At 37.5% G+C, this 25,271-nt stretch overlaps 1 protein-coding gene across 1 annotated transcript in view; it reads right to left on the reverse strand.

The window, feature by feature from the left end:
- Positions 1–25,271, reverse strand: part of UTRN (utrophin) — a gene marked incomplete at both ends in the record, with an annotated part of 425,527 nt that overhangs the window by 253,903 nt on the left and 146,353 nt on the right. The window contains 7 exons of the mRNA XM_084229017.1: positions 922–1,039; positions 3,069–3,283; positions 8,400–8,475; positions 12,081–12,230; positions 14,054–14,189; positions 18,473–18,648; positions 19,834–19,984. Of these exons, the coding sequence (XP_084085143.1) occupies positions 922–1,039; positions 3,069–3,283; positions 8,400–8,475; positions 12,081–12,230; positions 14,054–14,189; positions 18,473–18,648; positions 19,834–19,984 (1,022 nt within the window). The remainder of the gene's footprint in view (positions 1–921; positions 1,040–3,068; positions 3,284–8,399; positions 8,476–12,080; positions 12,231–14,053; positions 14,190–18,472; positions 18,649–19,833; positions 19,985–25,271) is intronic.

Below are 25,271 nucleotides of genomic sequence, written 5' to 3' on the forward strand. Positions count from 1 at the left end.
CCACAGTAACTGAAGATAGAAAATGTTATAGTTCACGAGGACCAAAAGAGGATAGGGAAGACTTCACAGGGAGAGTGACATTTTAGTTGCTAAGTAGAATTTCACCTGGGGAGAAAAGACCAAGAGGAAAAAAGTAACACGAATAAAATAAGGAGGCTAGGAAATGTCAGGACGTTTTAAAGAATATATATAGTACAAAATAGCTACAGACAGGGCCCAGGGCGGTACGGAGGGAAAAATGCAGTGGACTCTGATGGTCCCCAGATGACATTCCTGAGAACTGAGACTATTTTGCGTGCCATACAGATTTTACAGATGCTTTAATGCCAGAGAGCAAATTTCTTATTATTGTTCTACATGTTTTTGTTCTTTTGTTCTATTTTGCCTCTAAAGTAATTCCAAATTAGTGCTGGGCATATAAGTACATAGTAGTTGCTCAATAAATATTTTGAGAATGAATTTTGAGAAGATGAGTTGAGAGATGGGAAGATGTGGTTTTGTTCAAAGTCTGGAAAATGAGTTCCCTACCCTTGCCCTGTGCATCTTGCTATGCTCCTGTTTATATTTTCTTGCAGACTAAACCAGAAAACCAGACAAAACTGGCTGAAAACAAAACGGAGAGAAAAATAAGACAAGATATTTCTGTTGCTGCCAGGTCATAAGCTGCCAGCTCATGACCACTGTACAAAGCATATCTGCCAGCACCATAATCAGGTGTGTATAAATTGATGTCAATTAATACTTTAAGGAATTTCTAAAATAGCTGTTATACAATGTTCACCAAAATAAAAATAAGAGCTACATTTATTAATAAATCACAGCATCAAATAACACTAATTACTAGTTGAATAATCTTTGAGTGTATGTGTACTTGAGACAATTTTCAGGAAAACAGGATAACATATAATCTTTTAAACTCACATTTTTCTGTGATTGCTGTTCTCACATCTGAACTGGAAGCTTTATTTTTCAAATTCTGTGCCAATGTGAAAACATAATCAAGCTGAGGATGGCGCTGTTCTAAATCAGCTTTTGTGATCTGTTGAGAAGAAATGATTGCTAAGAACAGTTCAAAAGTGATATAAGAACTCTCATATCTATCAAATTGCTATCTTCCTCCTATAAGGAATAGTGTGACACTGATGATGCAGCAGAGAAAGCAGGATCTGGAGTTAAATGTTTCAAGTTCAAATCTCAGCTCTCCCACTTCTTACCCGGATTTCCAGTAAGGCAATTTATTTCTGTGTCCACAAAAGAATAAACTACTTATGATTCATATATATCCAGTCTGAGGAAATTCAATTGATGAGCATCCCTTTGAAAACTGAAAAAAATGCTCTGAAAATATTAACAAGTATTGCTGTCAGTCATGCCTTGCATGTCTGCTATCAGGTGTGAATAGAAACTAGTGTCATCCACAGAAATGGAGGTGAGTTATAAGAAAAATGCTGATCTGAATAATTGCAAATTAAATAACCATAGACATGAAAAACTATAGCTTTAAAAAGTTACTGTTCTTCAGTACTGATAAATATGGCAGAAAAGTTGACAATATCAGGAAGAGAATGTTTTAAGTATAGAACTATATTTAGCCCTAAAGATTTGAAAACTCAATTTACAGCCAGTACAAATAATTGGCAAAGATTCTCTATCAGCTCTTCCTCTTTATGAATTCAGTCATTTTGCAGGTTTGAATTACTCCCATAGCATCAAATATTATTTCTAAATGGATTATTCACAATTACTAATCCTGAATCCCAGAGAGATATGTCAATGAATGCTGATCATTTCCTTCTAAATGGCCTAAGATCCTCTCGACACAATATATCTGAAATGAAATCAATCAAACCCTCATCCACATCCCTTTTTTTTTCTATTTCTTATTTCCAGTAATTGCAACAGCATCATCTTAGTCACTCAGAAAGAGCTTTTTCCTTGTAAGTCTCCACTCCATCCTGCTCACTATTCTCAGTCTCTTACTAAAACTGAGCCTGATTATCATCAGTGTCCAGTCAAAATTTTAAAGAAAGAGTAGGAAAAATAGACGCTTGCCAAGGCTTCTAAACGAGAAGTTCAAATGGGCTTGCTGCCCTGCCACCCCTTCACAAAATGAAGGTGAGCTGCCATAAAGCCTCTCACTTCCCACTATACCTCTTTATTGTGCAAATGTTGACTTGGTGTCCCTCATGTTCCCCAACTCCTGTCTGCACTCACTCCACTGCCTATACCAGGGACAGCGCTTATTTTGCCTCTGGATGGCTAAAGCTCACATTGTCCCCCTCCAGCCTGGCTCTCCTAACAGGTCCCTGCAGCTGCCCTCTGGCTCCTGTGGTCCTGCCTTGGCACCGCCTGCCTGCATCAGTGCCACAGCCTCTGCCTGGGATGCCTGTAACCTGGGAACAAAAACAATACCTATCTCACGAGTTTTTCAAGAAGTGAATGAGATAACAGATGTAAAATACTTAGAAAAATACTTAACTCAATAAACACTTAATCAAAGTTAGTGACTGGACGTTCCCAATTTCTATCACGTGTGTTATTTTCAGTAATCCTATAGAATACAAACAATGGGGAAGAGGGGATTGTGTGGGAGGGAAAACTTCACAAATTGAAGTTAGATGGTATATATGTATAGTCATAAATTTAGAGTTAGGAACTTCTCTCTTCCAAGTCAGCATTTAGACAAATAAGCTCATTATAAAGTGTAAGTTGGAAAAAGTGAATCGAGAAATCACCTGACATCATCAAAGCTAGGTGTACTGGTAACACTTTGATTCTTATGTGCCCAGATTGAGATCAGTTTTACAATTTAAAAACACAGAATCCATAGCTCCAGCTGGTGAAGCTGATCTTCCCGAAACAGGACAAATGCCAAAAAAGCTTTACATTGTCCAAAAAGCATTGTGCATCTCCAAGTACGGAGCAAGCTCAGGAAGGCTGTTTGAGAGAGAGAGAAGTTTTTTAAGCTCATTTCCCCAGAATCTGGGATAAACAAGGGGGGTGCAGGCAGATTTCGTCCACCTCAGTGCTGAGTGTTTCCATGACAAGCCTTTACACTGTGCACCTACTTTCATGCGGGAAACTGTCTTATTGATCTCCTTCACATCCCCGACAGTGACAATGTTGGACTTCAGCATCTGGTCGATCAATACCAGCCAGTCGGCCAGTTCTGTTATCATTTTATCCAGATCAGCAGGAATCGAGATTTCCGAAGCAGGATGAGACTGAACAGGGATATCTGACGCAGATGATGCTAGCACCACCTTTTGGACACTAGGATGAGCTGAAATAAAAAATGTAGCAAATGTTAGTAAACCAACAACCTATATTGGTTGTGGTAGTGTAATGGTGACCTGTATATGTATGTTATATAAAATGTAGCTTAAGTAAAAAATAAGAGTTTTTTCATGCTAAAATGGCTATGGTATTTCTGACAGTAATATCTATATGTCCCTCGTAGTCGCGGAGTTAATTCCACAGACCCTCACAAGACTACAATAAAATGGCCAGCTCTGAATCAGAAATAACTCACGCGAACCAAGAAGAAAAACAACTCTTTTAATAAGCCATGAGAAAATTAGGAGTGTGACTTTATTTTGTCATAATTATTTTTGTCATGATATGAAGATATTTATTTCACTATTGCATTATTTTCCATTTAACTTTATAACATAACTATTCATTCTAAATATCATTGTGAATATCTACTCTAATTTACTACATATATTTTTATTCACTTTTAGTTAACCCTTTTCCTATAGCTGGATGCTTTGCTCCCCAAATTTTACTTTATAAAAGAACTTGCAAGGCATATCTTTTGTGTAGGTATTTTCCACATTGCTGATTATCACCTTAGCCTAGGTTTCCTAAAGCAGAACACACACACACACACACATATATATATATATATATATATAGAGAGAGAGAGAGAGAGAGATAATGTATTAATACTTATGGCCAAATTGCTTTCTATCAAAATTGGAAAGTTAAACATCCAGCAGCCATGTGTGGAACATACAAATATCCTGTGCCCACACCAAAAACATTGTGCATCTCAATGGATAAACACGTATCTTTCATCAGTGTCTTCACTTAAAGGCTTTTTTTATCACTAGGGAGAATAACCGCTTTCAGTTTGTTAACCAAATATGGTATAATTTATAACTCCCTTCTTGATCTTCTTTCTTATCAACCTGGATGAGAAAGGAACGAACCCTTGGTATATTCTTGAAAATGATGTTTCTATTTTAGGATTTCTTTAAATATGTTTTTTAACATATAGATGTTCCCAAATGTTGGGGTAATCAAATCCATAATTTTATCTAGGGGGATTCACTTTTAAAGTTGGAGATTGTCTCCCCCAAAGATTTGACTTTTTTTCCTGTTTTTGTTTATTTTTTAAATATTTATTTATTTATTTATACAAGCACTGGGTACAGGCAGAAGCGCGGGAGGGTGAGAGAATTCACCTGAGCCAGAGCAGGGAACAGAACAGCCAGACTGACAAAATACACTGCTGAGGGGAGCAGTGGGCACGGCAGGAGAGGTCTGTCGCACCATGTGGGACCCTCACCTGAGGCCGGGGATAGAACCCGGGCTGCAGAGGCTGCGGGCAGCTTCGCAGCCCAGTGCTCAACCGCTGCGCCACCAGGGGAGGCCCTGTTTATTTATTTATTAATGATGGGAGGTTGTCTGTTTTCTTTGATGAAAGAGGTGGTTGAATTATTAGATCTATCAAAAAAGATAAACTCATGCCATTCATAGCAACATGGATGGAGCTAGAAAGAATTATGCTCAGTGAAATAAGTCAAAAGGAAAAAAGAAAAATGTCAGATGGTTTCATTATAGGAGGAGTACAGGGGAATCAAATAAGACATCAGGGGAAAACAATACAAAACACAATAACAATACAAAACACACCAAAACAAAAACAAGCAGACAATTATAAATGAGAGCCATCCTGCAGGGGAGGAGGAGGGAGAGGGATCAGAGGGAGGGAGGGAAGGAGGAGCACAGGGGACTGTGGTGATGGTGCACGGGTGCCTTGGGGAAGGAAATGCTATGGGGACTACAGCTGTGGTGGGGAGTGAGGGAAGCAAACATTGTTTAAAAATGAACAATGATGTAAAAAATAGATAGATAGATACATAGATAGATAGATAGATAGATAGATAGATAGATAGATAGATAGATAGATCTATGAGAAACCCACTCTACCATATGGTGTATTAGATGAGGCACTACAATTTCAAAAAAAAAAAAGAGTCAATTTGTAAATTTGACTCAGTACTAACAAAATCCCAATGGGCTTTCATACACTTGACAAAGCCATAAGTCCAAATTTCTGACTTTAAAACTAATGTAGAAGAGAAATGGCCAAGAACAGCCAAAAGATGAATTTGGGTAGAGGGCTATGCCCTACCAGATATTTAGTTTATGCTAAGGTAATAAGGAACAATTAACTCAATAAATGATTCAAAACGATCACCGGAAGAGAAGCTCCAAGTGCTTACTGCTTTATAGGTTGATGGGCAGGAATCTGCTGGTCAGTAAATGCTGCTGGGGAAAGAGGTAATCAATGGCTGGTGCAGGAAGATGGTGGGACATGTATGACCTCAAAGCACCTTCGAAAAATTAACTCTTGTTACATTAAGGATCTCAATATAAAAACCAACAATTTAAAATAATTTAGTACAGAATATGGAATATCTTTATGACTTCAGCAGAGTCCTACAATAAAATGGAAGCTATGAATAGTTCAATATCACCTAAGGATTCTAATATAGTACCATAAATATTTTTAAAGTTGTAGACCAAGGGAGAAGGTATTTGCAATGCCAGAAACTGGTAACAAATAATTTTTTTAAAGATTTATTTATTTTATACAAGAGCTGGGGTATAGGCCAGATGTGCAGGAGGGTGAGAGGATTCACCAGAGACAGAGCAGGGAACAGAACAAGCAGATAGACTGAATTACACTGCTGAGGGGAGTAGTGGACAAGACAGGAGAGGTCTGCTGTGCCATGTGGGATTCTTGCCAGCTGGCTGGGATCGAACCTGCACTGCGGAGGCTGCGGACAGCTTCACAGCGCAGCACCCAATAACCTGCGCCACTGGGGAGGCCCACAAATAATTTTTAAACTCCAAAAATATTAACAGACAACACATGGAAGAGGAATCAAGAAAGACAATACACATACAGTAAAAAGGCTCAACCACACATGTGTGTGACTACAAACAGAAAAGAAATAGGATATATCCACAGGTCATTGGTTTGCAAAATGATGTCTGTGGGGCATAAGGTCTCGATAGTGCTCTAAGGGGTGTGAGGCCTAAACGATTATCACCATCAAGTATTTGCTTTTCATATTCACTCTTTCCCAAGTGTAGAGTGGATGTGCTGTCACCACACTAAAGGGCAGCAGCAGATGTGAGAATCCAGCAGTCATCTTGTAGACCAGAAATTTGATTTTTTTAATGGAAAACAAAGCCACTTTTCTAGTAAATTTGATTTTTTGGAAAATAATAATTTCTTGTATTAATATTTTTAAAATATTTTCATTAACATTCACTATTTTAAACTAATAAATATCTTTAAATTTATGTTTTACTTTCTAAGCAAGAAGTCAGTATGGATGCACCTAAAAAGCAACATGCTCAGTGAAAGCAGCATCATATGAGATCTGTAATGGGAAATATCCAAAACAGATCAATCGATGCAGACAAGAGACAGAAAAGTGGTTACCAGGAGCTGGGGGTAGAAGGAAATAGGGAGGAACTGCTGGCTGAGTCAGAGATTTAACTTTGGGGTGCTGGAAATATTTTGGAATAATACAGAGATGGCAGGCACACAACACTATAAAGGTGTTTATTAAATGAATTTTTTACTTTAAAATGTTTCTTTTATATGATATAATTTAAAAAAAAAAAAGAAACAAAACATTGTGCAGGAGGAGAGGGACGGGACAGTGAAATTCATACCTATCTCATGGATGAATAGCTTGTCAAAAATGAACCACCTAACCACTGGGGGAATAGTTTTGTGTCCCTTTTTCAGACTTTTAAAAATGCATTTATGGGCCTCCCCGGTGGCGCAGCGGTTGAGCGCTGGGTTGCGAAGCTGCCCGCAGCCTCTGCAGTGCCGGTTCGATCCCCGGCTGCTCCCCGGCCACCGGAGGAGGGTCCCACATGGCGCGCAGACCTCTCCTGCCGCCCGCTGCTCCCCTCAGCAGTGTACTTCGGTCCTTCTGCCTGCTCTGCTCCCTGCTCTGGCTCTGGTGAATTCTCTCACCCTCCCGCGCTTCTGACTGTACCCAGTGCTTGCATAAATAAATAAATAAATTTTAAAAAAATAAATAAATAATAAAAATGCATTTATATTTTCCATGCTACCCTGCATAATATGTGAAAACGTAAGACAACCCATTCTATCAAGTCTCCTCCCCATGGCTATGGAATTGAGCTTCTATTTGCAAGGGAACATTCCCCAAATTTAACTCAAGTGTTTTGGGTATTAATTAACTAAACCAGTCAGGTATTTCTTGGACAAGGTACTGGGAAATACAAATAAATGACAATATAAATTTTGCCTACAGCAAATTTTCAATCTCAAGTGAAAACAAACATCTTGTCACTCATCATTTTTTCCAACTCCTGAGGAGGAAAAGCAGGAGAAAGGGGTGGAGGAGGGAAGTGTGGAGGGCGGAAAGGTAGGAGGAGAACCCACAGCAGGGGCTGCCATGGTCACCGAGGAGGAGGCAGGCGGTTTAATCACGTGTGTGGTTTTGCTGGGTGATGAAGAGAAGAGGTGAGGTGACTCAGAGAGTCCGCAGGCCATGGTTACAGCAGGTAGAGTTTACTTGGTGAGGGGCGAAGAAAATAAGCACTGAGAAAACTCTTGTCCTCCACATCTAAGTGGTCAGCATGTGCCAGTAAGCAGCTTCCTTGGAATGATGAGTCCTAAATCCCACCTCACACCTGCTTCCAGGAATATCTAAACCTTGTCCTCAGTCATGATCAGCGCCCACTGCACACACCCTGAGTGTATTAACACAGTGGCTCCAACTCATTTCCTGACAAACTGCTTGTCCCAAAACATTAATTAGTCCCCAGTTTCCCACCTGGCCTCCCCACTTACCTTCAGCAGAATCTGCGAAGGCCCAGCTCCCACCCAAGTCCCAAGGAAGACAGAATATCTTACCTCCCATGGAAAGGAAGGCCAGGGACACACCACATCCTGCTCAGCAAGATATTTTTTCCCAGTAATTTTAAGTGGAATAATAAATCACAATCCCAACACATCTCAAATACATTTTTTCTATCTCATATAGACACTCATAATGACAAAATTATTCGATGATGATAAAGAATTCTTTTGTACAGGAATAATGGCATCTTACCAGCAATTCTTGTCTGAGAAACAGAACAAGGCTCCTGGATGCACTCCTTCAGGGTGCTGGGCACCTCTCTGGAGACCTACAGCATTGGGCCAAACAGAAAGAGACTATTTTATAAATCAAGATGATTATATTTTCACAGGGCATGCAGACAGGGTTTGGAGGAACTCTAGTCATTTCTGCTGCTTAGCACATTTACAGATACACTTTGCAATTTTAATAGATTTGTGATCAATTCATGGCTTTCTAGCTTTTAATAAATTTGTGGTAAGTTAAAAAAAAAAAAAAGGTAGCTCTGTCGATTTTCTTCCAGTCAATGCTTAAGCTTCTGTCTCCATCAATGTCCTCTGTGACCTGGCTTGGTCCCTCTCTCCACTGGAATTACTATCAAGAATGGCATCCAGTCTTCAGCTGCCCTGGCCCTCCACAGTGTTAATGCTCTTATTCCCCCATCCCACCCCTTTGAATTCTGTCATATTCTGTAGTTCTGGCTTTGCTCCTTTCTCTGATCTTCTAAGTGTCCTTCACCAGCTCATTTTCCTCTGCCATCCATCAAACACCAACAGTTTGCAGGATAGATTTTTTGGTCTTCTTACCCTTGACCTGGGCCTCTGAGTTTTGATTTCTAATGGTGCCATCTATCATGTGGAGTTTTTAGAGGCTGAAAATTCCCAAAACCATTATCTTCAGTCACGCTCTTTCTGTCAACTCAATATTCAGGCTTTTCCAAATCTAAATTCATCTGTCAGCCTTTACAAACTTTTCTAATGATTAAACATTCCCTTTGAAGATTTTTCTAACAAATCTAACTCACCCTTCTACATCCATCCTTAGGATCACTGCACCAAGGATCTATGGTGAAGCAACAATGATCTTTCAAAATGTGACTTTCCCTGCTTGCAATCCATCAACAACTGCCTGCTGCCCTCAAGGTCATGAATTATTCTCAAGATGCACCTCAGACTCCTTGTGATACAAGGTGAGGCTGCTGTACCTGGTCTCTGGAAGCAATGCTCATCTCCACATTCCACTCTGAGCTACATCTAGGATCCAAAAGCACTGTGCCAACTCTCTTGTCTCCTGTAAGCCTTTTCACTTGCTTCTCCCTACCACTTTTTCTCCGAATCTTCATTTGACCAATGCTTAGCTGATCCTTACTAATTAGCTTGGATATGATCTCCTCCACAAAACTGTCCAGGTTACTCTTAATAGGTGTCGCCATGGACACCTGTAGGTTATAACTGTCCGTTCATCTCACTCATGATAAGCTCCTTGGATTAGAACCAGTATTATAGTCTACTGTAATGCCAGTTCTTAAAAGGGTATCTGGCATAACTGAAAGTTGAGCAAAAAGCTACTGAGTGAATGAACAAATGCATGAATGAATGAAATACCCCAAACAAATATTTCCCAAGATGGGTCTATTGGAATTCCCTGCACAGCAAGCACCACTTGGCCTTGAACAGTCATTTTCACCTGAGTAAAATATGTAAGAACACCTAAGATGAGGCAGTTTTGGCTTTGTCTGACATAGTGCTCCCAAAAGAAACCACCAAGACCTCCTCTACTCAATATCCACTGACATCTTTCCTGTTAAATAAATGTGTTCTGACTGAATATGGTCAAGCTGAGTCTGACGTGTTTAACATGGGGCCAACATATCTGAACAGAAGTGTAAGGGGGAGAGAGCCATTGATGAAGTCAGAGAGAAAACAGGAAGCCAGAACACTTGGGAACTCACAAGTCACAGGAAGGATGTCAGCCTGTACTGAGTGAAATGGAAAACTATCCGTGGGCTTAACTTAGGGGAGTTCCTTGATCTGAATTCTATTTTAACAAGTTTCTTTGGCTGCTCTGTTGAGAACAGATTGACAAAGGACAAAGACGAAAGCAGGGAAGCCAGTGAGAAGGACAGTACAGTAATCAAGACAAGACAAGATGGAGGCTTGAAACAAGATAAGGACAATAAGAGCAGAGAGAAGCACATAAGAGAAGCAATAAGAGCAGTGAGATGCATAAACCTTTTCAAGCTTAAGAAAGGCTGAGAGAATGCACAGCACACACCCCATACCCGCCATTGTTAAAATGTTGCTATTATGTAAATATAGCCATAGAGCCATTTCCATCAAATGGATAGGTATCTGAAAAAGAAGCTGATGGTGGTGAATCCAAGGTTTTGCTCTTTTTTGAGATATGATTCACATATCATAATGTTAACACTATGATTTTTTTCAAGATTTTTTTATTGGGCCTCCCCGGTGGCGCAGCAGTTGAGCACTGGGTTGCGAAGCTGCCCGCAGCCTCTGCAGCACTGGTTCGATACCCAGCCGCAGGGCGAGGGTCCCACATGGCGTGCAGACCTCTCCTGCCGCCCGCTGCTCCCCTCAGCAGTATATTTCATCAGTCTGCCTGTTCTATTTCCCACTCTGGTGAATTCTCTCACCCTCCCGCGCTTCTGACTGTACCCAGTGCTTGTATAAATAAATAAATAAATCTTTTAAAAAAAGTTTCTTCAAAAAAAAAAAAAAGATTTTTTTATTTATTTATGCATACAAGAGCTGGGGTACAGGCCAAAGATGCGGGGGCTTAGAGGATTCACCAGAGACAGAGCAGGAAGCAGAACAGGCAGATTGAGTGAAACACACTGCTGAGGGGAGCAGCGGGTGAGTCAGGAGAGGTCTGCTGCACCATGTGTGTTGCTCCCTGGCCGGCCCAGGATCAAACTGTGCTGCAGAGGCTGTGGATTGCCCCACAGTGCGGTGCTTAACCCCTTGCGCCACCAGGGATGCCCAACACCATGAATTTTGACCTAACAATAAGGCTGTAAGTACCAGAAACTGAGGTGGGAGGAAATCAGCACAAGGGGAGGTGCAAGTCAGTCTAGAAGCATCCAAGCAGAAATGCTAAGCAGGCAGTTGCATGTGTTGGCCTGGAGTAAAGAGAAAGGGCAGGGCCAGAGACAAATATGAGTGATTCATCAATGACAGGGACTCAGCCAGGCAGTAATTCTCAAGCAGAGAGGCCAAACCAATAAAGTGCCTTTACCACCGGAGAGAGAATGATGGTTACCATTTTAAAGGTTCAAGAGGAGGGTCTCCCAGGTGGCCTAGGGGTTAAGTCTCAGCGCTCTCACCTTGACGGCCTGAGTTCAATCCCCAGCCAGGGAGTTGACCCACATGGCGAGCAGACCTCTCCTGTCTCACCTGCTGCTCCCCTCAGCAGTGTGTTTCAGTCAGTCTGCCTGTTCTGTTCCCCACTCTGTCTCCAGTGAATCCTCTCACCTCCACACCTCTGGCCTACACCCCCATTACATTCCACATAAAACTTAATACATCTATATCAAGTGAATAAAATATAATAGTTAAAAATAAATATACAGATGTGAAAAGTCATTTCTAGTACAATTACTGGAAATTTAATGTCTAATTCTAAAATAAGCTTCTTATTTATTGCAGAATATAATGTTAAATGCCTTAGACCAAGAATGTTGATATAAAATAAAACACATTCCTGAAAATACATACTTCTATTCCTGACAGAAAAACAAATTCATAAATACTAGTAACCATTAATAAAATGTGATCATATTTAAAAATATTTAAAAGTAAAACTCTTAAGTAATTCCACTTTGACAGCAAAAATCAATAAACATAAAAAATTGTCACAGTAATTGTTAATACATACCTTATTCCATGTCAGATTTACAGTTTTTAGGCTTTCTGAAATTTTCTCTCTTTCATGTAAACTCAGACTTTTATCAGAAAGCATTTCCAATTCATTTCTATTCAACCATTTGAGTTTTTCATCTTGAATATCCATTTCCCTGGTTAAGTCCTGAAGAAGTCAGAAGAGATATATAGTTAAAAGGTTGACACACTGGAGAAATCTCCAGAACTATACTAGAAAGAACTATAATAAAGATTTTCTTCTTCATCACAAGAAAAAAAAATTTGTAAAAATGGTGATGGATAGTAACTATACTTTCTTCTGTTGATCATTTTGTAATAGGTAGAAATATCTAATCATTACATGAACACCTAAAACTAAGACAACATTATGTCTAATTTTTAAAAGAGAGTAATATAATTTGGGAAAATAATCTCATAAATTTGGACTTTTAAGTCCTTTCATGGAAAAAACATAAAAGGTCTGTACCTACATGGACAAACTAAAACTAATACATAATGGAATGAACACCTTGTGTGTTCACATGTGCAAACACTCTCCACACTCCATCCCCTGCGATCTTCTCAGTGAAGCAATGTTATATTTCCATTGCTTAGATAATGAAAGTGATGTCTGTACTTACGAAGGCAAAAAAGAAACAGCAGTAGGGGGCCTTCCTGGTGGCCTAGGGGTTAAGTCTCAAAACTATGCTGGCTGTGGCCTAATAGTTTGATTCCCAGCCAGGGAGGTGACCCACATGCCACAGGAGACCCCGCTATTCCCCTCAGCAGTGTATTTCAGCAGAGACACCTGTTCTGCTTCCCACTCTGTCTCTGTCTCTCACACACCCACACATCCTCCCAACCCCTGCTCCTGTGGCCTACACCCCAGTTCTTCTAATCAAAAGTAAATTAAAATATAAAATAAATGGTAGTAAAAAGAGTCAATTACATAGTGATTGGATGGAAACTAAACTTTTGGTGACAAGCGTGATACAAACAGATGTTGATATATAAATCTGTACACCTGAAACCTATGTCATGTTATAAGCCAATGTTACCTCAATTAAGCGAATAAGAAACAGCAGGAGCATTTATGTGTCTTATCTCTATTCGCGACCCCGCCTGAGCACACTGTCCTAGCCGCAGCGATTGCACCGGATTGTTTGCAAATGGGATGTTCCAAGAAAACCATTGTAATTTTTAGATAAAAGAACAATTCTGTAATTTAGTTGTCACATTTTGAATGTAAAACTTAATAGCTGTTTGCCACACACTATTCTCTACTCTTATTAAAAGTCTTTTTTCCCAAATTCTTCAGTTTATGTGCCTTTAGACAAAATCTCATCAATTTAATGGGCTTCCTTATAGATTTTCTTTTATGCATACACACGTGTATATACACACACTCATAATTTTTAATAAAAATTTGAGTCTATTATTCTACAATAAAAATATTTAATTAAATATGGATACTTGGATATATTTACATATATATGTCTTTATGCATTTTTTACATATTATATAAATACACAATCATAAATAATTCTTGCTGGGTGCAGAGAATAATTAATTAATGCACCCATGAGACTAACCCCACAGTAAGTTGCAATGAGTTACTATGCAAGTCATTCAGTTTTCTTCTAAAACCCACATTTATCCATAATTATCTTCCAAATCTGAAAGTAAAAAAAATACACTTCACAGAATTAATATGTTCTAAAATGGTAAAATCTGTTTGAAATAACCTAAAAATCTATATCTAATATTCAGATGACAATGATTTATCACACCTGTGTGCAAAGCCTTATTTAAAGACCAAAATTATAGCTGCTCTTAAAAAGAAGTTCCTCTTTCAAGTTCACCATATTTACCACAAAGTACAAAGTCTTTTTCCCCTTTTTTTCTTCAGTCATGCAACGTGTTATTTATAGAGTAAACATTCATGAGTGGAAAAGCATTGGCAAATGCAGAGATAGCTAAACCGCTTACTGTTAATTCTTGCAGGTTTTTTTGCAGCTCAGTGGTTGATCTCTTCTGCACAGCATTCTCAGCCTTCGTTAACCAACAAATAAGCTCATCTAGTCTTTTTCTATATTCCATCACCTGCTTACTTTCTCCTTTTAACCTAAAAGAATACACCACCATTGAAATATATTGAGAAAAATCATCCAACTTGACCAATGATTATATATTTGCTTTGACATCCTGATTCACTAACCACAAAAGAAATATCTAATTATTGTAATATGTGTTTGAATGTGTTAATAGTAATGCCAAAGATTACTTGATAAGAACAATTCTTCCTTCATCAAATTTGATTTTTTTTATAAGTTTTTTTTTTTTTTAAGATTTATTTATTTATTTATTTATACAAGCACTGGGTACAGTCAGAAGTATGGGAGGGTGAGAGAATTCACCAGAGCCAGAGCGGAGAGTAGAACAGGCAGAGTGACGAAATACACTGCTGAGGGGAGCAGTGGGTGGCAGGAGAGGTCTGCACACCATGTGGAACCCTCACTGGATTGAACCAGCACTGCATAGGCTGCGGGCAGCTTTGCAACCCAGCGCTCAACCGCTGCACCACCGGGAAGGCCCAGATTCAATTTCATTAAATTAAAAAACACTGCAACTAAAGAATGTTATGTTCTCTTATGATGGATTACATAGAAATTTAATACAAAGGATTTTTTTAAGAAGCTAGATGCTACTGTACATCATAATGGACTGCATAAAAAAATGAAAAATGTCTTTATCTAATATTAACAAAAAACACATAATTTTCTCTGAGTACTCCATGGAGATAGAAAGTTATCATTATATGAGAGATTATTCACATCAGGTGGCAACTGTTTACTGATTCACAGGAAAGAAAGAATAAGAACAAGGCAAGATTCTAAGAACTGGACATTTTTATAAATTACAAAAGACCAGGAAAAAATGGAGATCTGGTTAATTTGTTAAAACAAGTACTTAAATATAGCACTAAGTTTTAAAAGAGACCTAAAAAAAAACAAAGTAAAAGTTTTAAAGAATTTAAGAAAACAAATAGTCATATGAATATGAAAATGGAGCAGCCTTAATTATATTCCTTTAATGCTATAAGAATAATATTTGTAAGTATATAAACCATCTGTCAGAAGATAAGAATATGATTAGATCTCATATGACAAACAGATATGTATTTTTAAGAAAGGGCTCAAAAGCTATTTAGAGCTTGTTGGTAGGATCATTATTTTGTAACTGCAGTCATTAGCTGTTGGTTTAAAAATAGAAAGCAATTTTTTAATTAATTACATTATCAGCCTCTTTAACAATTGACATTTTTATGGCTACAACTTTGTCTTTTTAATCATAATAAAGACTTCATCGTGTACTATGTAAAACGCTAAATAAGTGCTTGTACATTTAATCATCAATAATATTTGAAGGAGAATATTTCAATGTTTAAAAAACAATGAAAATCCCTACAAAATCACAAGTTTTCATTTTTAAGCATCAATCAAGACAGAACATAGCCTGTCCAGATTAATAAATAAATAAAGCAATAGTACTAATTATTAAGACTTCTAATACCAAACAGGTAACTTGCCTTCTGTAAGGAAGAGTCCTTAACATTTAAAAAACAGTTCTGGAAACCCCTAAAATACTATTGTAGATTATTTGTTTCAAAAAAAAAGTCTGAATTTAAGTTTTCCAATGTCTCATAATCATAACTTGTTTAATAATCTGAAAGTAGATGTATGAAAGACACTAAAATTATCAAGTAATCTCAGTAAGACCTATTTGAGTAAGACAAAGCTTTTGTCTCCAAACTAGCTACATATAATCTTCATTTTATATGTTATCCCTAATAGTAAAAACAAGTTATAAATTTATGTTCAAACAGGTGATAATAATTGCTCATCGTGGAACACCACCATAAACTGCTGTACTGGACAAAAGTTCAACTGCAGATAATGAAGTCAAAAACTAACTCAACTCTGTGCTCTTCCTCAATGCCTTTGATAATAGCACACATACAAACCCTAAAGTTACAAAGTATCCCCAAGTTAACCTCCAACTTGAAATGAAGCTGAGCATGAAATTATGAAAACAAATATTGCTTTAGTTGTAATACATGTGGAGAAATGATTCACGATTCTTTTATCTTCCAAAAAAATGAATAAAATATGTATTAGCTTCATTTTGTTAGTTCCTGGAGCAATAATTACCACACTCCATGGAGATCCATTTGAAAATCTTTAAGGCAATTTCTGCATTTATTGTTAATACCGTGCCAGCAGATGCATTTTTTCCTTAGGAAAAATGTATCATTTTCCAGCTGGAGAAAATCTCTATGCAAACTCATCAGTCTGGCATGTAAGATCCAATGACACAGTTTCCAGTCCTGGTCCTGATCCCCAGAATCCTCTTCTTACCTACCCTTTGGAGATTTCTCTCCTGGCCATACATATTTCACGTTTCTCACTTTACCTGTTCTGCTCCGTTTCCTAGAAGGTCCTCCCCAGGATGCAGTGGTGGAAAATGCTATCAATGCTTCAAAGCCAGTTTTAGAATCTTTCCCCCAATGCCTGAGTTTACAACCCACCAGCCCTGCCTCTATGTCAACACTGCCCCTTCTTAATGATGTTTTCTTGAAGCATGCCATGTCAGTATTCCCTTTAAACAGTTTTGTTGTTCCAGCCTCTGTGTTCCTTAGTCACCCCTGTATCCCCAGTGCTAAACAGACTCCATAAATATCGACAGAATCAATCATTAGCAAAATTCAGTAATAACATGTTTGGAGAATACGTTCTTGGTTAAATTACTATTATAAACCCTAGATATTCTGAGTGTTTGCTGTATGAGTGAGTACTGAGGGCATAAACATTTTACAAACACTGTTTCATTAAATCCTCATGACACTACTCTGGGATGATATTGCAGCCTTCCTTTACAGAGAGGGACTTGGCCAGAGAGCTCTGTGGTTTTCCTATGTTTGTATAGCACAGTATTTGAGGGCACAAGATAGCACCACTGCTAATTTTCAATGACACATTGGACAAGTAACTTAAACTCTTCCTTCTGAGCCTTAGTTTCTAAAGCCTCACAGACCCTCGGCGGGCAACTGTGAGAATTAAAGAAGGCAGCATGTGCAAGATGCCAAACCTGCCTCTGCAACCTAACAATTTCTCAAGCAAAATGCGCCATTATTTGTCTCATACTCAAACACACAAAATAATAGATGTTAATTTATTTTAAAAAGCAACTATAGGTCAAATATTCACACTTAAATATTTTGTTATAATACTGAACTTTGATAAAGTAGTAGATTGACCTTTAACTAAACAATCATTTATCACTAAAATAACACATCATCTACAGAGTTAGCAGAAAAATTGATGGCTGGGTTTTTTAATCCAAAAACTCTCATAAATCCCCCCCAAAAATATCATTAATGAGAAGGAATGTATTAAGCAAAGTAGAACTCCACTAAATCTTGATTGTCTCAAAAGAAGACTTCGAATTTTTTTTAAGAAGATAGAAAATAATATGTATAATGTTGAGTAGTGTACTTACTGGTAATAAAACATCTTTGTCATCAAAAGACACCCTAATCAAATCTGGGACATGGTAAGATAATCTGACAGAAAAACCAACTCTTTGGTTTATAATATCGTGTATGTTATCTTATTAAAAAGAATAAGAAGATAGAGAAGGAGCAAATACTGGTAAGTTAGGGAGGTATTTAATATACATTAATGGCAGGTTATGAAAACTATAAAAATGTTCAGCTTTATAGTTTGTAGAGTTATTTTCAGTATCAGTAACTCTAAATGAACAGCAGGTCTTAGCAATAAAGAAATATGAATTAGCAAAGCTAATGAGGCATCAGAATACGGTTAGGAGTATTAGTCTTACAATTTAAAAAACATTAAGTTTATTATATTACATAGGAACTGTATTATTTACAAAGCTCTGGCCTCTACAGAGAGAAGACACCCTGTGACACAATGGCCAAGGGAGAGGGGAAACTGAGGAAGGCAGTGTGGTCTGGTCTGCAAATAAGTGAGAAGCCAGACCCTGTGGACAGAAAGTCAGAGTCAAGTCCAAAACATTATTTCAATTACTGTGATTTCCTGTCACAGTACCACCAAGTTATCAAAAACACTCAGAAGTAAGAGGAAGCAAGGTATTTTTTACGTGCATGCTATGTGAGTAGAAAAGTGAGATTTTACAGACAGTCCAAAAATACAGTAAAGGCCGTGTTCTAAAAATACTGAGCCTGGATAATGGAGGCCTTAAATGTGAGTAAAACTCCTACTATAATATTAGATGGCAAAAGAACTTTGAACAACTCCAAGCATAGTTTAAAAGCTCAGCCTGACACATCTTTCCCTGGAACCTCCAATTATACAACTAAATCACCTTGGCCTTCGATCCTTCACGTCAGCCACGATCGCACTCCAGCGGTGGTTTAAGCCTGCCAACTTGTCTTTCACGAAGCTTCCATCTGTGGGGAGCAGTTTCTGTACAATCTCATCCCCAGTTCTGTTTAGTGCTGCAACACTGGGCTGGTGGCTGCTAATCCCCTCTTCCAGTTCCTATAACAGAGTGCAACCCAAGATTCATTCTGCTGGTAGCATATATTGTTTGGTTGCAGTAAGTCCACTCAGTAAATCCTTAAGGCTTCACCTTAAGGGTTGGAGAAACAACATCCTGGAAGGATATTTTATGATCACACCAAAAGAGACATTTTAAAACACTTTAATTACATGTCAATGAACACACTAAATGGAACCTCTTTGAAGTCTAACACCGCCTCATGAATGTCACCAGGCAAATACAATGAAAGAGGATAGGCTAATAATATAAAATAAATGACAGCTGTTTACAGTGCAGCATTAGCATCAAACGTTTGATTACAGTGAATTGCTTACCTTCTTCCAAACATGTGCTTGGAAGTATCTCTTACAAAACAAAACAAACAAACAAAAAAAACTGTATAGCCCCATATACTTTTACATCCTACCACATATAAGTAAGCATCAATGTGTATTTTATTGAGACATTGCTTCACTGCTCAGAAAATTTTAAGCAACGGATTAAAGAGGAATATTTTAAAGTCAAATTTAAACACTTGTTCATGAGAAAATGATGAACATGTTGATGAGAAAAACAAAAGCATTTTCTAACTCCTCTCGAATCTTCCACCTAAAAATGTATTTTAAAAAAGGAACAATTTTTAGCAATGGTAAATAGAAATTTTGGTAGATTCTGGTGATTATTTTTAAAGACCTATTGTTATTGGCAGAACTAACTTAGCTATTGTGTTATATTTTCCCAAGACTGAATTAGACTTACAATGAGCAGCTGCCCTGACATAGCTTAAGAATAACCTACCTTATGATAATTATCAATGAAACAAAGAAAAATAAGATGCCTAAATGTTTAAGTACACAACACAGAGGTATGCATATATATTGCTATTCTTAATAGAGTCTTGGGAACAAAATTTTTTAAATGCTACTCTGAATATAAAATTTTCCAAACAGAATGGTTTTTTACATTAGCCACCAACAAGAATCATTTATTTAAATGTCTTTAAAAAATTTCTAAAACCTCTGAGACTAGAAACTTGATCTAGAACAAAATTTACAAATTATAATAGTCCTAGAAAAAATTAATATATTTCTTCCCTACTTCTGAAATCTGTCTGAAATGCCAACACATGACATAAATAGGCCCCCCTATCAGCAGGCCCCCATCCTCTGACATCAAACACCTACCTGCTGATGTCTCCTGGCTCTCTCTAAGTCCAGACCACCATCTGGAGCACAGGTATCAGCCAGCAGCTCTTCAGCTTCCGTTAGCCACTGTGCGAGGTCATTAAGGTCACAATCGAACTGTCTCCATTCTTCCACAGCTCTATCAAGATAACTGGGGGACGACAAACCAAATAAAATAGGTGTTAAACTTTCAGGGACTGTCTAAAAGCAATTTTTTAAAGGAAATTCAAATTTCATTTCAAATGAAAACCCTGAAACGAGTGAATTCACAGCTCACAGCTCTGCAATACCAGTTTTCATCGTGAATTATAGTTATAACTTATAATTATAATTATATTAATTATAACTCCTCTTCTAGAAACCTGCCTCATCCTGGGAACTAAGCTGGCTGCACACACTACCATCCCTGCCCTTCTCTCTCACATGCCTGCGTGCATATACTGGGCAGCTTTTGAATGGAAGACAGACTTCTCTGACTTGGAAAATCAAGATTGATTAGGTTTACCTGACCAACTTTAAACACTTAACATTTCAAATACCTTGAAATTCAAAATATGATTAATTATGCTAATCTTTTATGGGGAAAAAATTGGCTTCCAGAAAACTTAGTTCCCAGCTAGAACAAAACCCAAAAAGCCCAAACCCTTCAAGATTCTTCTCAATCTATTATCTCTCTGTTATGGATGGAACTGTGTCCCCCAACATCCATATGTTGAAATTCTAGCTCCCAATATGACTATGCTTAACAGAGGCCATTAGAGAGGTGGAGATAAAGTAACATAGGTAGGGCCCTCATCCCAAAAGACTGGTGAGAAGGGAGACACCAGTGATATCTCTCCTCACCCCCTAACCCCGCAGAGCACAGAGGAACAGCCAAGTGTAGTCACAGCAAGAGGCAGCTGTGTCTAAGTCAGTAAGAGGGGCCTCACCAGAAACTAACTCTCTGGCACCTTGATTTTGGACTACCGGACTACATAACTTGAGAAAAAATAAATGTCTGTTGTAAAAGGCACCCATCTAGGGAATCTTGTTAATGCAGCCCCAGCAGACATCCTGTGTGATGACTCATCCTGAGTGTTCCATTTACCTGAACACTACTCAGCATGAAATGCCTGCAAAGTCCAGAGCAGGCAATGAGGCAAAGGACTATCAAAATTTCTAAATAGACCTAATTCCTTTAGAAATGACATGACGTAAAGCTCCAGGGCTTGTCATATTTGGAATACAACATAAGTGTAAAAAGGAACAGCTTTTTTGGATAAAGATTCTTAAGAATTTCCTTCTGACTTTTTTGTTAGGGTAGTGGTGCAAAGAGAGATCTGGAAGAGATCTGAGATTTTAATAATATTCATAAAATTTTGTATCCAAAAAACATAGTACTATTATTTAAAATAATAAAATGATCCCTGACATCGCTAACCACTACATAATACTTCTATATTCTCTTTCCATGAAAGTCATTTTGAAAGTTTCAGTTCGTATTTGCTGACTACCCACAGGGTAGCAACATTCGATAGGGTGTGACAAAAACAGGAGGACTTCCAATTAAACACTGTGAGAAGATCAGTCAGACCATCTTCATTAAATTGTATAAAAATGTGCTATAACTAACAAACACAAATTCTGACTCTCAAGTTGCCACAGTAATGAATAGAAAACATTGCTGAAAAGGATTTTACATATATCTAAAGATTTTGAAATATAAATATTAAATTAGTAAAGAGGATTATCATTATAACCAAATTTCAAATAAATTTCAAATAAATTCAAGCAGCTATGGATTCAATAGAGAAGAATTGTATAAAAAAGAGGATATCCACATTAGGTAGGATTTGTAAAGTCAACACTTCAAGCTAATCCAGCCAACTGGGATGAGGAGGCAGCACGGAATCATGAAGAACTACGGACTTTGGAAAATTTGAGCCTCATTCCAACCTTGGTTTGGACTTGAACTAGAAACATGTTTGCTATATCTGAAATTCTAAATGGCTTGCTATCTCTCCCCACAAGTTCATTTCACAACCAACATTCTCCGTCCCTAGGAACGGTACCACCGTTATCTAAGTCTTCAAGCCAAAGACTAGAGGTCATTTTTCATCCACCTCTCTTCCATCAGTCACCATATATGCCCCATCCAGCAACCATTCCACTTGCACAGCAACTGCCCTAATCAAGTTACCATATGAGACAAACACAGATTGTTCACCTAGCTTCAGTCTTGTTCTCTACCAATTCATCCCACCATCAGTAAATTCCCTTGTCATTTCCTTATTAAATATTGTGATGGTTCCCTAATGTTCTCAGAGTAAAACACAACACAAACTAATTCCCATGATACACAATAAACCTCTGCTATGGTCCTGTCAGATCATTCTCTTTCATCTCTCTGCAATGAGTTCCAGGTCTACTGGATTATGTTCATTTCCATAAACGCATCAAAATCTCTCTTACCTAACCTTATACAATACTGTCCCCCTCCAATTCCTTCCACTATCTAACTTCATAATATCCAGGAAGCCTTCCCAGATTCCTCAGGATTAAAAATATGGTATTTTACTTGTCCCCATCCTAGCACTATGCACTGTTTAAAAACTTTTTCTATTATAGACCTTTGGGTCCTTAAAACTAGACTGTATCTATTTACTGTATCTGTCCTCTAATCCTTTTTTTTTAAAGATTTATTTATTTATGCATACAAGAGCTGGGGTACAGTCCATAGGTGTGGGGGTGAGAGGATTCACCAGAGACAGTGGGGAAAAGAACAGGCAGATTGACCAAAGTACACTGCTGAGGGGAGCAGTGAGCTAGTCAGGAGAGGTCTGCTGTGCCATGTGGGTAGCTCCCTGGCCAGGGCTCAAACTCCTGCTGCAGTGGCTGTGGATAGCTTCATAGGTTGCGTCTTAACCCCTTGTGCCACCAATGAGGCCCTTCTAATCCTATATAACAACCTACATGAGGCTTGCAATAGTCAGCACTCTAGTACTCCTCAAATACATGAGACAGAAAGGTAGGTGGACAGGTGAAGTCTTTTCCATGGTACAAAGGAATTCTAAAACTATTTTTAAGTGGTGGAAAAAGAAGAAATAGTGGAATTAGGGAGAAAAACTATTTCTAGCAGAAGATAGAATTCTAAGTAAGAATCAGAAACTGGGAAGGTAAAGAAAATTTTAAATAAGTTCATATGAAATGAAGATAACTTTTTTTTTTAGCAATATGCATATGGTATTAGAAATCAGGTCATCCGGAGAACATCGTTAAAAAGCCTCTCTGCCTATAATGAGATGTCCAAACTTGGTTCACACAATAGTGAGAACCACCAAAAAAAAAAAAACCAAAAACAAAACAAAAAAAACACACAGAGGATAAATATCTGAGCAAACATTCATGGACGAGGATACACAAGGACCCAAGGACCCAAGATAACAAGGAATACCTACTTTAAATAAAGGAAAGATATCTATCAAGTAAAAGGGAGCTCCATCATTTGTTCAAAATGGTTCTAATTGTAAGCCATTGTTATCTCAATTTAAAAAAAACACAATTTTTAAAAAATTGCTATTTTGGGAAAATGTGAAAACTAATGCCAGGAACCACTGTAGAGTAGACACAGGTAATTCTCAAAGAAAGACGAGCTGTTTTATTTTCATGGTAGTTATCTGACCTCTACCAACTGGCTATAAAGTTTTATAGGAAAAAAGCACAGGTATCTGGTGTAGATTAATAAATCTGGTGATCACCTGGAGTGATTATAACTGATATGTAAAACCATGAAGGTACAAGACATTTGTTATTGTATTGGGTTTTATAAATGGGAACAGCAGAATAAAAAGGGAAACTCACATATTGCTTGTACAAGGTGGATAAACATGAACAGAGAAAAAGAGAAATTTTAGGATAGGTTACCAAGATTGCAGGAGAAAAAGAAAGCAAAAATTAGGACTAAGACCATATCAATTAATGCAACAAAGTGTTGGGGCAAATAATAAGACAGATAATACCCGAGAGCAGAGGTGATCAAGTAAACAAAGAAAACAAAATAATAAATAGATATCAGAGAGATTTTTGTAATTAAGAAATACAGTACTAAGTTTAAAATTTTGAAAGCTCCCACATTTTCAAAAATGTAACATTTTTATAATGAAGAAAATGACAAAATTATCTGCAATGAGCATAACTAACCAACAATGATCTTGAAATTCTACCATTTTGGCTTGATGCACATATGCAAGCAGCATACTTGGGAGAAAAAAGAAAAGTTGTCATGATAAACAAGTGATGTCAGGATACTGAAAAAGGCCAAAATAATCTATTTTATATTCATGCTCACATGCACACGCACACAGGGTGTTGAAAAAAGCTACCATCCACTGACTGTGCAGTATAAACATCACAAAAACACAAAGCTACCAAGAGATAGCCCTGGAGAGAAAAGTGTAGAGAAATCTTTAAAATTTTATGAGGGCACAGAAAGGGACCCAAACAATGAGGGAAAGACTACACTTGAAATTGCTCTTTTTTTAATGAATTGATTGAAATGATTCTAAAACATTGCTAGAACAAACGTAGAAAAAGACTATGAAATTGAAAGAATAATTAGAGAAAATTTGCTTTTACTGAATGAAAAAAATTTCATAATGCTTTAAAAATGAAAATGTGGTATTAGACTAAAACTAATGATGTGAGATGACAAAATTAGCCAGTTTTAAAATATGTGCTAGGACTATATTTAAAAAATATGATAAAGGAAGTATATCACCAACAATAAGGAAGCGCTAAATAATATTTTATAAAAGTACAAGTCAACCATTTTGAAAAAGAAAAGCAAAATATTTGAACAGAAGAGTGTTTCTTAACTTGGAGACCTTCATATACACTTTTGGCAGGAGTGTGAAACCATTTTTGTGATATAATGATAGCATTAAAAGTTACTTTTTAACCAGTTAGTCTTCATCTTATCAAGTCAAGTTAAACAGCAAGAATAAGCATATATTCCCTAAATGCACAGAGATGATTCTAAATATCCATACAAAGATATATACCAAAGGATCATTAAAATTTTTCTTCTCAAAGACCATACAATCATATAGAAGTGTAGCAAAAATAAAAGATAAAGAACATGATGCCTCATTTTTGCGTGTATGCCTCCAAAGTGTTCCGACTGTATTTTTCTGCATGAACTTTATATTGAGCTATTTACACCATATTGCCTTTCCACTCCATACAGAGTTATTGCCAAAAAAAAAGGTATTGCTTGTATTTCTGCATGCAGACCTGGTTAAAATCTCAAAAGAGGAAGTTCAAAAGCATTCCATTAAATAGGAGGGTATTTCAAATGGGGGCTTAGGAATATATATATATATATAGTTTCCAATTACCTGTAGATGTCTCTGTTCTTCACTCACTTTAGTTCACTCACTCACTTTAAAGTGAACATTAAT

Source organism: Talpa europaea, assembly GCF_964194135.1.
Source record: "Talpa europaea genome assembly, chromosome: 2".
In the NCBI taxonomy this organism is placed as follows: Eukaryota; Metazoa; Chordata; class Mammalia; order Eulipotyphla; family Talpidae; genus Talpa; species Talpa europaea.